At 35.5% G+C, this 16587-nt stretch overlaps 1 protein-coding gene across 1 annotated transcript; it reads right to left on the bottom strand.

Annotated features, from left to right (window-relative positions):
* Positions 1-7367: 7367 nt before the first annotated feature.
* On the bottom strand, positions 7368-15549 carry LOC113076287 (uncharacterized). Its single transcript, XM_026248948.1, has 4 exons — positions 15420-15549; positions 8739-9038; positions 8122-8448; positions 7368-7807 (listed from the first exon to the last, which is right to left on the bottom strand). Exons 1-4 carry the CDS (start codon positions 15466-15468, stop codon positions 7482-7484), a joined length of 1002 nt encoding a protein of 333 aa, XP_026104733.1. The 5' UTR covers positions 15469-15549; the 3' UTR covers positions 7368-7481.
* Between the last annotated feature and the right edge of the window lie 1038 nt (positions 15550-16587).

Here is a 16587-nt window from a genome sequence, read left to right as displayed (position 1 = left end):
TTCCATGTCCCTCTAAACTACATTTATATATGTAAATAGTCTACATCTGAATTCCACTTCAACTTCTGCGATGATTAATTTTGTTGATACTGATTTAATTTGTTTAATAACAGCCTAAATGTATTTTTTATTATTATAATTGACTGATTAAATGTAAGAATTTGATTCAAAAGATGATGCACACTGGCTTTATAAAGGTAAAAATGCACATAAAAGGTAAAAATGAATTTAAAAGATTAATTTCTATCATTGCTGTAAACTGTCCACACAGAATATGAAATATATCAAAAACTTCAGGAGTCAGGTGTCCACGGCCTTAAGATATCAGTGCAATAACACACTTAGCAAAATATTAGATAATTATCTTTATCAATAAAATTTTTTTTTGTCAATATCGTACACCCCTAGTTCTGACACAAAATGATTTGCAACGGTCGCTTTATCACATTCAGTGTAGACAGTCTCAAGCTGTTGGTTTATTTGAGTGTTTTTTTTTTTTTTTAGCTAGTAGAAGTTATGAATGTCCTGTAACTTAAAAGTTTATGTGTACCATGTGTACCAAAAATCTTAGTCATATCTTTGTTAACACACTTTACTAGCCTTTAGTTTCGAAACTTTGCTGCAGTCTTTATCTTCTCAAGGTGCAAACAGGAAATAAACTGCTCTGGTCATGTGACAGTTTGCACTAATCATGTGAAACTGCACATATTTACTTGAGACCCTTTATGGTTTCCAAATTTGCAGGTACAAGTTTATTAAATGTAAACACTGATATGCATCTTTTTTAATCATCTCATTTGATAAAAACTTCAAGATTTACTCTGATTTATTTTGTAGCTTTTCTCATTACAGTGTTACAGTACAAACAGTGTTTAAATCATAAGCATTTTAGTCACAATTTAGAAAAACAATGTGGCCTTTAATACAAAGTATATACATGTGGGGTCCATTATCATGTTCAGTTAGTGTTCATCTGATTTTCCTGTTTGTTATTATGATCAACACAACTAGAGGATACTATTTATTTTTACAGTGATTTTTTTTTTCTCAACTGTATAAGATTTGATTGTGTTCTACGTATAGTATGAAGAAACACACATTTCACACAATTTTGCCCTTTATTTATTAATATTGTAAGACTCACATTCAAACATATATATGTATGTATATAGTAACAGTTGTTAGGAGGCAAAAGCAGTATCAGTGTTTGTCCACTGAAGGACAGAAAAGATTGGGTATACGATCAGTGGCATTTTTTTTTGGTACAAGCGCAAAATGCTCATTTCAAATGCTTCAGCGTGAATACAAAGGCACTATGAACATGAAGAACAAGAAGATTTTGTGATCTCAGCTTTGGAAATAGACTATAATCAACGCTGAACATGAACATTAATCTGGTACTGTGTTTATCATATAAAAACAGAAAATAAAATGATAAGAGATACTGCTGTGGTAAAATATCTTATAAAAAACATAAATGACACTTTCTGACACTCACTGTGTTTATTATTTAAAACAGAATAAACTCACTGTCTACAATCACACAAAATCAAAGCTGTGAGTCAAACTAGTATCAGGCTAAATAGAGTAAAAGAATGAAGTGTAATATTATTAAAATCACAAACATGTTTCTTGGTTCATCTAAAGCTAAAGAAGCTTTGTACATGCAAGTTTAACAGCTCAACACAGATTTATATCTGACTTTCACTGGACGGATTCTAGAGGATCATAAAAACAGAAACATGGTTGTGTTGAAGCTGGAGCTGAATGATGATGATGTCAGAGTGATTGACACTTGTGGGCGGGTCTTATGTTGTTAAAGTGAACTCGTCCTCACCTCCTCATTCACAACATTCAGATCATCTCTATTCAACAGCGGTTTCTTCTCCATCTCTACAGTCACTGATTCATTCACTCGCTCTTCTCTGGAATCTGAAGGAAATATAGAGATCATGATGTATTAAAAACAGAAGATGCACTGATCTGGATTTCTCCATGAGACATCAAAACTAACGTCAAACATTTACAATTTAAGAAATCATTTAACACAGATTGTCAGAAGCACATTTTATTCATTTGATGTGTTAAATTTAGTTTAAGCACTTTTCTCACAAATGAACATTTATTATATTTGTGAACTCGTGTGTCTACTAGAATATGCAATCTGAAATGTAAAAGTTTACTTGGTTCATTTAGACTTCTGCATCTTGGATGTTTGTAGCATGAAAAGATTCAGCAGAAGGTGATTTCTCTCAGGACAATCACTCTTTAATTCAATTACAGTCATTTGCTTGAAATCTGAATAAACTGCATGAAGCCAAATCACACATCAGATCATGATAGTGTTGTAAAGTTAAAGTTCAGTGCAAACAGCAGATTCTCACCAGTCTTTTCCTTCATCGATGATTCAGTCCTCGCTTGTTTTGTGACAGCAGCATCTAGAACCAGAGAAATACAAAGATATCCATTAGATCAAGTGTGTTCATGTGAACAACAGAGATCAGAATGATACAGAAACATGATTCAGATACCGTTTCATCAGTTCAAAACAAAGACAGTTTGCTGTGTTTCAGAGGAGAAGAATCTAATACACATTTCTGTGTTATTTACAAAGGGTTGATAGAAATAAAAGCTGAATGAAACACTCATTGGGGTGAAGCAGCAACTTTAATCAGTTTTAATCTTTAATAATAGATTTTTAAGAATGAAATTATCTACAGAACAAACTCTGAATGAAGTTTGAACATTAATCGGTTTGATCTGAATTACCTGCAGAAAAATATCTGAATCTATGAGGAAGAATGTGATCATTATTACATCGACTGGAGAGACTCACCTCTGATATAAACAAAGTATGTCCTGTTTGTTTTCCCTTCACTGCTGCTGATCTTCAGTTTATAACATCCATCATGGTCATCTGTAGAGTTCTTGATGATCAGATCTCCAGTCTTCTCGTTCAGCTGCAGTCTGTCTCTGAATCTCTTATCAGGAACATCATGTGTCTCTACAGTTCCTCCTTTGATTTCAGCGATGAGAGAGTTTTTAAACATCCACTCTATCTCCTCATCTCTCTGTATTTCAGTAAGACCAGTGTTTAGATGGACAGATGCTCCCTCAGTCACTTCCACATCCCTCGCTTCATGTCACAGCAGCACATAGAAACAGAGAAATACAAAGACATCCATTAGATCAAGTGTGTTCAAGTGAACAACAGAGATCAGAATGATACAGAAACATGATTCAGATGCTGTTTCATCAGTTTAAAACAAAGACAGTTTGCTGTGTTTCAGAGGAGAAGAATCTAATACACATTTCTGTGTTATTTACAGTGTTATGGGTGGGTGATATGAGCTACAGTTCATATCACAATATTTTACACTGTCCAGGTGATATCAATATTATATTGCAATATAAGAAAAAAATAACAGTAAACATATTTTAACCTCATATAACTAGAAAAATTAAGGGATTGGACAGAGACATGAAAAGTATTTTTATTGTGTCATTGTTTTTTGGCCATTGTGCAGTTGTCAGGAATTGTTGATTATATGCTCACCAAGGCTAAATTTATTTAGTAAAAATACAGTAAACACTGTAATATTGTGAAATATTGTCAGTTTAAATGATCTATGATTGTTTTGACACACAGTCTACTGTACTCCTGTGATCAAAGCTGTATTTTCAGCATCATTTCTCCAGTCTTCAGTGTCACATGATCTTCAGAAATCAGTCTAATATGATGATTTGCAGCTCAGTAATATTTTCTGATTATTATCAATGTTGTAAACAGTTGTTCTGCTTGATATTTTTGAGCGAACTATTTTTCACGATTCTCTTATGAATATTAAAAATGGTCTTTTGTGTCAGTGTTATTTAACTCAATATAACTCTGATTCTTCAATCCATCTAGTGGTCTGTTATAACCACAACTGATAACGGAGCGCTCAAGCATGAACCGTGAGTCATGTTGAGGTAATTAAAATGTGTCAAATTAATATTTTGCGCTCAATTATTTGTTTATCAGGCAAGTGGCTGCGTGATAATTGGGACCGTTATACAGTGTAGTCTTTATCACCTGCAGAGGTTTCTTTTGGAAAATAATCTTCTGACTGTACACGATCCCTCAGTTTGGGAATCACTGGAGCAGGCGATTTTCGCTCTATTAGTTTGGTCTGTTACGATGCTCTGTGTTTGATTACTAATGCCTTGGACACAGGAGACAAAACTGTTCAGCCTCGACTCTTTATCGTCGTTTGTGTTAAAATTTGCAAAGCGTAACAAATTGAACCAAACTATATAAATGCAAAATTTGAATTCATGAATATATAAAGGTATCCACGGTAATATAATAACTTTCATACCGATAAAGCGCCCAGCAATAAAAGCTGAATGAAATACTCATTGTGTTGAAGCAGCAACTTTAATCAGTTTTAATCTTTAATAATAGATTTTTAAGAATGATCTATAGAACAAACTCTGAATGAAGTCTGAACATTAATCAGTTTGATCTGAATTACCTGCAGAAATAAATCTGAATTTATTAGGAAGAAATGTGATTATTATTAGGGGTGCTCCGATCACGATCGGCCGATCGTTATGCGCATCTCGTCAGTAAATCCGGTTTTCTAATCAGCATTTAATTCGATCAGGTGCGTGATTTCACATAGAGCAGCTGTTACTACACAGAGCCATTGTTAATAGAGAAGATGCGCAAATCACGTTAATTTTCAGCGTTTATTGGCGCATCTTCTCTATTAACAACGGCTCTGTGTAGTAACAGCTGCTCTATGTGAAATCACGCACCTGATGGAATTAACCGCTGATTAGAAAACCGGATTTACTGACGAGATGCGCATTAACGATCGGCCGATCGTGATCGGAGCACCCCTAATTATTATTACATTTACTGGAGAGACTCACCTCTGATATTAACAAAGTATGTCCTGTTTGTGTACCCTTTACTGCTGCTGATCTTCAGTTTATAATCTCCAGTATCTTCATCTGTAGAGTTCTTGATGATCAGATCTCCAGTCTTCTCGTCCAGCTTCAGTCTGTCTCTGAATCTCTCATCAGGAACATCATGTGTCTCTACAGTTCCTCCTTTGATTTCAGCGATGAGAGAGTTTTTATATCCAAACCTCCACTCTACCTTATCATCTCTCTGTATTTCAGTAAGATCAGTCTTTAGATGGACAGATTCTCCCTCAGTCAGTGTCACATTCCTCTCTTCACGTGACAGCAGCACATAGAAACAGAGAAACGAGAAGATTATAATATCAGTAAAGTTTCATTAAGGGTGTGTGTGTGTGTGTATACATGTAAATGTAGTAATGGCTCTGGCTTATTTGGTGCCCAAGGCACAATGAGACACATCGCTCACAAAAGGTATAAAGATGCAACACACACTGATAAACTTTTATTGTAGAACTATATAAGCACTTAACTCAAATAATAACTATTAAATAGTAAAAATAACTACAAAACTGGCTGACTAAGATTGAAGTTCCTATCACAAAATTTGTACATTTGAAATACAATAATGGCTCTTTAATTTATTAAATTAAGGAGCCAACAGGGACACCACTTCCTGCTCTTGAGGACATCCAGAGGAAACGCTGTCTACGCCGAGCTCGCAGCAATCTCAAGGACTCCTCTCACCCTGACCATAGACTGTTTAACCTCCGGACCTCCGGGAGGTGCTTCAGGAGCCTCCGGACAAGGACCAGCAGATTCCCACACCATACACACAGACTCCTCCCCCACTTCATCACTACATCTGACTGATTTATTTATTTACAACAAGCAAAAAACAGTAAACTTATTACTTGCACTACTGTCTGTTCATCCAGAAACACTGAGTAATCCATTTGCACACTGAAATATTTCCTATACACTTTACTGTCCATTGCACTAGTGTAAATGATGTACATAGTTCTGCCTATAGTGTACATACACTTATTACATAATCCATCTGTATAGTATGTTCATAGTACACCTATCTGTATATCATGCTGATAGTATTTAAAATCTGTAAATTATGTCCATAATACTTATCTGTATAGTTATTGTACATATTATAGACCTTGTATATTCTGTACTTACTGCTTATTTCACTTCTGGTTAGATGCTAACTGCATTTCGTTGCCTTGTACCTTACATGTGCAGTGACAATGAAGTTGAATCTAATCTAATCTAATCTTAATTTATTTTCCATTAAAAGATACACGTATGTTATTTCACTGGTAAATCAAAGTCTGATGGTTGACAGCTTCTAACAACAATATATTGTGCAGGATAATGTTTGAGCACACACAGTATCAGAGCGAGAGCCGAGCCAATTAATAACACACACACACACACACACACACACACACACGCTGTATATATGAGAGAACTGCACTCACACATCACCTGCATGTGCTCTCATGTTAATGCACTAACAGCATTACAATAATGACATAAGAGAAATATTCAATATATAATATATTCTTAATTGTTGTATTAATGATCTGCATGAAGTCAAAATTTTGAACAGATTGGATAAATTGAGAAAAATACTAAATGAAAGTCAAATTACAGTCTTACACTAAAATGAGCACCTTTACCTGTTTAAATTCAGTTCAGTGTAGAACTGTTCATTCAGTGCATCATCACTCTTTCACTTGTGTACAATTTACAAAATAAACTTAAAAACATTTACTTACCTTTCATTGAAACCTGGAATTTCTTGCACAAGGTTCCTCTGCTGCTGCTGATGATCAGTAGTTTATAGAGTCCAGTGTGTTTAGCTTCAATCTTTGTGATGGTCAGTGATCCAGTCTTCTTGTCCAGCTTCAGTTTGTCTCTGAATCTCTTATTAACATCATCATATATCTCTACTGTTCCTCCTTTGATTTGAGCGATGAGCTTGTCTAGATCTCCAAACATCCACAGGATCTGATCATCTCTCTGTATTTCAGTATCAGGGTTTAGAGTGACAGAATCTTCTCCTTTCAGTTTTTTCTCCTCCACTTTATCTGTCACAGCAGAACACAGAAACAGAGAAAAACAAAGACAAATGTGTCTTTAGATCAAGTGTGTTCATGTGAATATCAGAATTTGAAATGTCTACATCATGATCATCCAGGCGCTGTTTTATCAGTCTGAAATCAAGACAGTTTGCTGTTTTCTTATACAGAAACTTTATATTACCGTCTCAGCTTCAGATTTGATAACTCAAAGACAAAACCATAAATCCAAGTGAACTTTATACAGAGTACTGATATGAATAAAAGCTTAAGGAAGTAGTTTTTGTGGCATCAGCAGAACAGTGTTTCAGTGTAGTTTAACAGGAGATTTAAAACTGAATTAAATAATCTACAGAACAAACTCTGAATGAAGTCTGAACATTAAACAGTTGGAGCTGAATTATCTGCAGAAGAACAGAATAAAGAGGAATAACTGCTAGTGAAGATCTGTGATCATGATTATACTGACTTGAGCTACTCACCTCTGACAGTGACAGTAAATGTCTGTTCTGTAACCCCACTGCTGGATCTGATCTCTAGTTTATAGACTCCAGAGTCTGTGGTTCTGGTGTTGTTGATGGTCAGAGATCCAGTCGTCTTGTTCAGCTCCAGTCTGTCTCTGAATCTCCCATCAGCAACATAATCATATGTTGAGATCTTTCTGGTCTTTACATTGAATTCAGCTATGCCAGTCTGCTGCTCTCTATCTCCAAACAGCCACCGAATCAAATCATCTTTCTTTATTTCATAAGCAGGCTCTAAAGTGACAGGATATCCCTCCGTCTCTGTTATCTCCCTCTCTTCATGTGTGAGAACAGTTCATAGAAGGACAGAAACACACAGATGTCATTAGAACAAGTGTGTGTGCATGTGAACATCAGAGTTTGACATTTCTACACACAGATCATGCAGACGCTGTTTTATCAGTGATGATCTTTACACTGCTGTGTGAAGAGTTTGTGCTGAAAATTAAATTCTGTATAAAAACATTAAATACAGCTCTCACTGACATTATCCTCTAAACATTAAGCAGTTGGAGCTGAATTCACTTCAGAAACAAAATGAATGAATGAGGAAGAATGGGATCATTATTACACTGACTGGAGTGACTCACCTCTGACAAACATGAAGAATCTTTTGTAGATTTTGTCTTTGCCTCTTGTGATCTTCAGAGTGTAGAATCCAGTGTGATCAGTTGTGATGTTTGTGATGGTCAGTCTGCCTGTGTCCTCGTTCAGCTTCAGTCTGTCTCTGAATCTCCAATCAGTTCCAGTATATTTAGTCACCTCTGTGTTCTTGATTTCAGTCTGGACAGTCTGCTGTTCATCTTCAAACAGCCACTGAACCTCATCATCTTTCTGTATTTTAGTATCAGGCTCTAGAAAGACATATTCTCCCTCCATCACTATTCTCATCATCTCTTCATGTGTGAAAACAGTGCCTAGAAAGACAGAAACACACAGATGTCATTAGATCAAGAATGTGTTCATGTGAACATCAGAGTCAGAAATTTTATTTGTAATTTTATTTTGGGGGGCTTTTGTCCCTTTTTCACAATATGTGGTTATATGACAATAACAGGCCCATGGAGTGATTTTTAAAAACACTCTATAATAACCAAAGACAGAAACACAAATGACTGAAATGATCTGAAGAAACTTTAAAAGGAGTCGAAAAAAATGAATGAATGAGGAAGAATGAGATCATTATTAAACTGATGGAGTGACTCACCTCTGACAGAAACATAGAATTTTTTGTAGAAGGTTTCTCTTCCTCTTCTGATCTTCAGAGTGTAGGGTCCATTGTGTTCATTTCTGGTGTTTGTGATGGTCAGTGATCCAGTCGTCTCGTCCAGCTTCAGTCTGTTCTTGAATCTCTTATCAGGACCTTCATGTGTCTTCACCTGTCTGTCCTCTCCTTTGATTTCAGTGATGAGAGTCTCTTCAGCTCCAAACAGCCACTGTATCTCATCTCCTCTCTGTATCTCAGTTTCAGGGTTTAGATTGATATTCTCTAACGGCAGCACTGACCCTGAAAGCAGCACACAGAGACACAGAAAAGAACAGATTATTTTTGAGTTTGCAGATGAACATGTCAGTATCATTTAATGACTGAGAGGATACTGCATGATTCTTCAGATGTGCTTCTAACAATCACTTCATCTTCTGGATGACTTTTACTAAAGATCTGTAACAATTAGCAATAATGTTGCATGTGTTAACATGAATTAACTGGTTATTAAAATATTTTCCACTGAAAAAATCAGGTTTTAGTCAAAGGAACAAACTTGTTTTTAAACTGTTCATTCGAAAAAATATTAATATACATATTTTTGATTATCATATAACTAAATATAACATTTGCTGTGTCCGAAACAGTTCCCTATCCACTATATAGTGCACTATATGGGGTGTCAGCCATTTTGTAGTGCTGTCCGAATTCTGAGTGAGCGACTTCAGTCCCTACATTCGTCCACTACTTTTTACCCACAATTCATTCTGATAACGAGTCTACAACCGATGTACACTCGCTGAAGCACTATTTCCCACAATCCAATGCAGAGAACCGGAGAGCTGGAAGAGAGAGCGGGAGCGAGAATGAGAGATGACTTTTACATCTTTATTATTTCTGTTTAAACGTTTTTTCATACATTATATTAAAATATGTTATGTACGCAATAACTCAGTTTAATATTTGACTAATTTACTGAGGTGGCATCGGTTTTAACTTACAAAAATTATGATAATTTTCTGATAATTAAAAAAAGTTTGTTAATCACAGAAGCGTATTCATTCTGATGTAATATTAACGGTCGCCTGAGGACGATCTACAACCATCTTATCTGAGCTCAAAACATGCTTGAGCGATTGTCAAGTTACTAAAATAAATACATAATTATGAACGTGTTTGTGTTTATTTTTGTGCTCAGTATTTTAATAGCATTTAATGATTATGAACATAAAAGCATTACAAAAAATTATTATATACCATTGATAAAACCCCAAAGCTGACGAGGAGGTATGTATAACTGCAATATAAAGTCATTTTGAGTGTTATTGCTATTAATATTATTTTCTAAGATAAGGTACATGTAATATAAAAGTACATATGCCGATGTTTTTGCACCAGCTCCAAGTCTCACGCACATTGCATATGTCAACGTCCGAATCCTTCACTTATTTGTTCACTCCTTCCTGATATAGTGAACTCAACTGTCACACACTATATAGGGATTAATGAATGAGTGAACAAGTGAACGATTTCAGACACAATCTGTTATTTACTCGCCCTCGTTCATCTAATGAATGAGCACGTGTTGAAGAATCTACAAGCAGCTCTTTTCCATGTAATGAGAGTTTATAATGACCTTCGCAAATGATATTAAAGACACATGAAAATGAGTTCATGTGCTGTAAATCATCTGAACTCACACAACAGCTTTATGTGCAGTTTAAGTGTTTGTTTCATGAAACTCTTTGCTGTAATTCTCAAATATTATTTTTCATTCTCAAACACGTGTGTCAAGTTCAACATTCAGTCAACTTATTCCCCCTGTTATGTTTGTAACCAAAATACCTTTTGTGTTGAATTTAAGAGCTCTAGTGAACAGGAAGATGATCAGTGAATAATTACTCAGATTTCTATCTGTTCACACACAAACCATCACATGACCTGAGAAGACTCTGAATATAGTAAACAAATCATATGATACTTTTATGACAGATGACACGTAATAATAGTTAAAGCTTCAGTCTGTAAGTTTTGCCTCTGTTTGAAATCCTGTAATAGCAGCTGTTTGCAGAATTATCTTTCTTGCGTGAGTTGTGTTCTGGCACGGCTCCAGCGCAGATAAATCTAATGTTTTGAGAAGTATATGTGTGTGGGAGTCAATCATCACACAGGTGTGAATCTTGTACTTAGTAAACACAGATTTTAGACTACGTTTTGCAATATATGACCCATATAAGACTTTTCACCATATATTGTCATCTGAACGAGTAAGTAAAAAGTCTGCCACATTTGTTCTGTCCAACTGTGGAAAAATCCATCAAAATAAATCACGCTAACAATGGTGATTAAGTGTAACGATCTGTTAGCTCGTATTACATCAAACCATGCAAATTATTATTATTGTTATACTTTATTCTCAAATTATTAATGTTAACAACATCAGCATTGAGTGACTATGAGTATAGTGTGTATTCGATTGTAGATTTCAATTTCTGCACAGTCTAATCTCTAATAGTCATACGACTTGAATATCATTTTAAGAAATTATTTGATCCCATACCTAGCAACCTAAGCTCCTTTTGAACTGGTTGTCTTTAAAAAACACATCTTGTGTAAACCCAGGCTATCTGTAATCACAAGCACATTTAAAACTGGAATATAATTTAATGTTTTAGTTTCATAAACACATAATCCTTTCTGGATTACGACCCACCATCAAAATGATACATGTATTTATTTCAGCTGCTGTGAGAAAAGACTATAAATGATCCGTAACCTGCAGGATCCTCACATGTGATAGCCTAGAAGCAGGGACAACTTCATGTTTACAGACGTGATGTAATGATGTGGCAGCATGCTTGGATTTCCCCTGAAAACCTACCCTTACCACTCAGATTAGAAAACATTATTATAAGATAACCGCTGTAAAAAGAGGCTAAAGTAAGGCAATAGTTTTGAACCCTGTCTAGTTATGTACTACTTGCTCAAATACTGATTTCGGATAATTCTTTACCAGAAAAAGTTAGAGACTGCAGCTTTAAAATAGTTTGACCTACATGATCTCTAAAAACTACTGATGTATAGAAAAAGAGCTCCATAATGTTTATCCAAATATCTTATTTTGTATTTGACAGAAGAAATAGTCATACGCATTTGCAATGGCATAGAAGTGGGTAAATAATGACAGAATTTATATTTTAGAGTAAATTATCCCTTTAAAGGAATAAATAAATAACACTAACTGATCAGACATGTTCAGATATATTTGCTGAATTATAAACATGAGTGTCATCTACATCAGATGTACAAACACTCTCTCCATATCATTTACTTGGTTTTCAGTTTGAAGTTTCCGTATTAATAATCTATGATGTTTAAATGAACAAAGTGAATGAAGCCAAACACAATACAAACACAAACACTTCTGTGAGATGCTATGAAAGACTCAGCCCTGAGAAAACTCAAAATGAAAGACAGAAGGACAGCAGGACTATGATTTTAGGCCAGTTTCTGTTAAATTTCTCAACCCTCAATAGAAGAACAAAACTACATAAACACAAACATCATCAAAAATCTTAACATCATTCAGCGTTTTAAACAGACAGAGATTGATGTAATTCAGCTCAATACTGGACAATCACACACTTCATTAATTATTGTATCAATTACAAGCAGAACTTATGGTTCAAGTAGAAATGTTGACTGAAAAATCATATTATACATTTAAACTCTACTGAACCACAATACAGATCATCAAAAACATCTTAAATTCAGCATTTTAAAGAGACCGATTCAGTAATTAGTAGGGTTGTAACGGTATGAGATTTTCACGGTATGATAATCGTTTCAGAAAATACCACGGTTATACGGTTTCACGGTATTAAACAATCAAAACAGTTTTTTTTGGGGGGGGGGGGGGGTGAACAAATGTTTGAAAGTAGGGATGCAAAATATTGATTAATTCCATAATCAATTGTCGTTTAAATTAACAATCAATTTATCTATTAATCGTTAACCATAATGCTGCAAAATGGATCTATTGCAGGCAGCAGTCACTGACAGAATGTGCTAAAGCCACACACACAGACAAAATGCTTTCTCACTTGAATTAAAGGGGGCTTTAGTCTGAATAAAATGCTAGTACAAGGATTATAAAATGAATAGATGTGATTAGGATTATTTTATAAAATGAAGAGAGAGCGCCATACATTTGAGATCAATTTACTTTGTTGACTTTCCTATCCCGCACAGAGACCGCTCTACGTGCCTCTTTAAATGGTTTTGTGGTGCTCGTTGTTGTATTTTAAAACACAATTACAATGTTTTCAACTGACATTATGGTCCCAAATGTAACTGTGGCGCGCGTGAGACTGCTCTGCGTATTAAGTGAACTGCTTTCATCGGCGCTGCTGCAGCAAAACACTGTTGCTCACATTAATTTGATCCTGCTGGATTCTGTTCTAGAGAATGTCAGATTTAGAATTTTTGCATTCCGGTAAGACTAGCCTATTTGTTTTAAAAAATCAAACATACAGTGAATTAGGTCATGACAGCGCGTGCGTGTAGACGAGGACGAGCGAGCGCGGCTTTGACTAGATTTATTTGGAGATTACTGCTCATGTCTCATTCGGCACAAATCCAAATGTTTCCATATTCGCAATGTATCTGAATGTTAAACTATTATTTATAATGTAAACTACTTGCACATTTGCACATACACAGAAAAGATGATCCTCTTCATATGAGCAAAAACATCCTTGGAACAGCAGAGAGGACCGGTGTACGGTCTATTTAAACTGACCAGTGTAACATTTTAAATGTTTAGTTGACTGTATTTTATTTTGATAATGAACAGACTTCGATGTAAGTTTGAATCGCCTGAATATACGTGTGCTCCAGGCTCCGATGCGATCGATACAGCTAAGACAGAGAGAGAAAAAAAAAAACACAGGGTTAGGAAAATGTTAGATGACCATGCCTCTGCCGTTCGAGATATAGCCTTCATTAATGTTGCTTAATTTGTTCTGGTTTACCGGTTTCTTTTCTTAAATCTTCTAATTTTGCAGGTTTATTTTAATTATCTTTCACTTTTAATCGCATCTCTTAGGCTGCTGTGTGTGGTAATCATTGGAAAGGAAAATTAAAGATTTCATGAATTAATAATTAGTTCGATTTATTAATTTGTTCCCTTATTTCAGTTAAATCATGGGTTATTTAGGGAACAAAATTAACGCAACATGGACAATTGCCACAAATCAATAAGCAGTAGAAACGAATTAACAAGTAGGAATGAATAGTCTATCTGTCCTATGTCCCGCAGCCCTGCAGAGTGCAGTTATCTGATGAAATGACTACATTTCTATTGCTTTTCATGTTGAATGAATTTTGGGTTCTTTCTATTATAATGTACTTTTAAAGTTAAATCACATTAAAAGCTTAATTAGTACACTGTGAATGAATGATGATACGGTCAATGTAACTCACAGCCGCTCGCACGTGTTGTGTGCATGAGCTGCACCAAGCCCAACATTACATCAGTTAACCTTTTTCAGCCTTAATCGATCAATCTCTTATCGACAATTATTTGAAATCATGTTTTAATTCAAATTTTATTAATCAAAAACAAGAAAATTTTACCATTGATTATTTATTAGTTTAATAACTTATATTTATCATTAATAAATAAAATAATAATTAGCTAGCTGTAAATTCATTGTCATGACTGGATTCTGTGCTTCACTCCGCATCACAGAAATCATAATGCATTAACCTTAAATTATAAATGGGACATAGCTGTATCTGCACGGGATGATGATTTTCTGAATAGGTAAACATGTTCGATGCGTTTGCTCATTTTGCAGCCGCTTTCCGACCACAGTTTTTGCAAACTGTGTCTACCTTCAAGGACAAATAAGCATTCGTCTTTTCTATACAAAAAGTATTCCCATAGGCCTACTAGTGCCAATTTTAACTCATATTTTGACGTGGGATCGAGATTAGAGATAACGGCCTCTGTCTCTGATGTTGTCTCCGCTGTACTATGTGTGGGTGAAGCAAGAGAACAGTTAAAAGGCAGTTCATGTATTGCGTCCTTTGCGCACTCAAGTTCGTTATTTCAAATGTAGCAAGCGCGCTCGTTTTTTCCAGGCGCCTCTGCACCGCATCGAGTTAAAAACATCTCAACTTTTCATAATGCCACGAGCGCACATTCCTCACCTTTCCCGTAACAATGTTGAAAGCTCAGCCAAGATGAAGGAACAGCTGATCATAGCTGTATGTGGATTGCCATTTTTAAATATATCAAGTAGCAGAGCTACAGCAAGCAATTTGTAGTGTTGCAAATTCATTTATCCATGGCTGAAATTTCCACGTCTTCATGGAGAGAGCGGGTCATTGTTGCTTAGCAACGGCAGACGCCTCAAGAGCGCTAGTGCCAGAAGGCTTTGGGAAAAAATCAGAAAGCAGCTTGTCTAACGTTTTCCATGTGTTTTAGGTGCGATATATGAACTGCCCCTTAGGTGGAACGTTGTTGCCTAGGCGCAGGTGAGATTCTGTTTTTGTTATTTTCTCTCAATATCGTAGATAAGCAAATGTACACGGTATGATAATCATACATGTTTATATCGCGGTATATCGTCATACCGGTATATCGTTACAACCCTAATCGACTGTAATACTTACATGTTTGGTTTGGTAGATTAGTGATCCTGGGGCGAAGGAAGTAGTACATCACACCAGCTACAGCTGCAGCCAGCAGCAGAACAACAATAACAATCCCTGCTACAGCAGCTCCAGAGAGACCTCGTTCTGTAATGATAAAGAGAGACAGTCATTAGTTTGAATGTGTGTCTGATCTATAACAAACACTTCAAACATCAGTACTGTATAATCTAAGTGTAAATTTGGTAAGCAGATCTTAATGTTAATTATTGTGATAATTACATGTAAACATTCAAAACCGTGATGAAGATTAAACAATTACAAATATTTGAACATTGTTATCAGACAAGTAACTGAAGTTGCCCGCACAAAAGTATAATGAGACCATAGATCTATCAAACATAGATTAAACTTGATTAAACTCAGCTGGAGACTGATCTTTGTACAAAAGAGTGAAGTTTCTGTTTGTCCACTGAGCACTAAAGAAAGCAATGGGCTGAAACCTCTGCAATGCGGTGTGTTTTTGATAAATGTTTTACTTTGCACTTTTACTTTTCGCGTATTATTTTTGTAACAACAAGCTGTTTTAGCTTCTAAAGCAGGGTATATACAGGAATGATGTAAAATATAAGAACTTTTAAGACCTTTTTTAAGACTCTTTCCATACATTTTAAGACCTCATTGCCACTCCAAGTTTTAACCGGTTACAACGGCGACACTTTAACTTACATTTACTATTGGCCTATATTGATTGTAAGATAGCACAACTAAACAGACCGACTTTGTGATAACTCCTTATCAATGCAACATAATTCAGAAGGGTGGGAACGAAGCACAAGATAATTAACTGAGTGACTAACCAATGCAACCCAAGAAACAAGAATTAGACCAATAAACAAAACAACTGACAAAACTTATTGAGGAGGGAAAATAAAGCTCTCCAAGCTGATGGGACAATGAGTTCATACAGTATATTCAAAAGATGTATTTGTAACATCAGCTCTTATAACTGTCTGCAAACCACAGCTGTTTTGTGGAACACTTCTCATGACAAAGATCTGACTGATCAGACAGTTTACCTGTGATTTAAGTGTGCATCCCAAGCCCAATGCGAAAAAAAAAAAAAAAGTATCGGAATTAGCGGATGGGACTGGGAGCATGCGGTAATGGTCAGAAATTCAGCGAGAGC

Source organism: Carassius auratus, unplaced genomic scaffold, assembly GCF_003368295.1.
Source record: "Carassius auratus strain Wakin unplaced genomic scaffold, ASM336829v1 scaf_tig00019644, whole genome shotgun sequence".
NCBI classification, from domain to species: Eukaryota; Metazoa; Chordata; class Actinopteri; order Cypriniformes; family Cyprinidae; genus Carassius; species Carassius auratus.
Note: the sequence above shows the minus strand (reverse complement) of the source record. Positions and strands in the feature narration are given on the sequence as shown.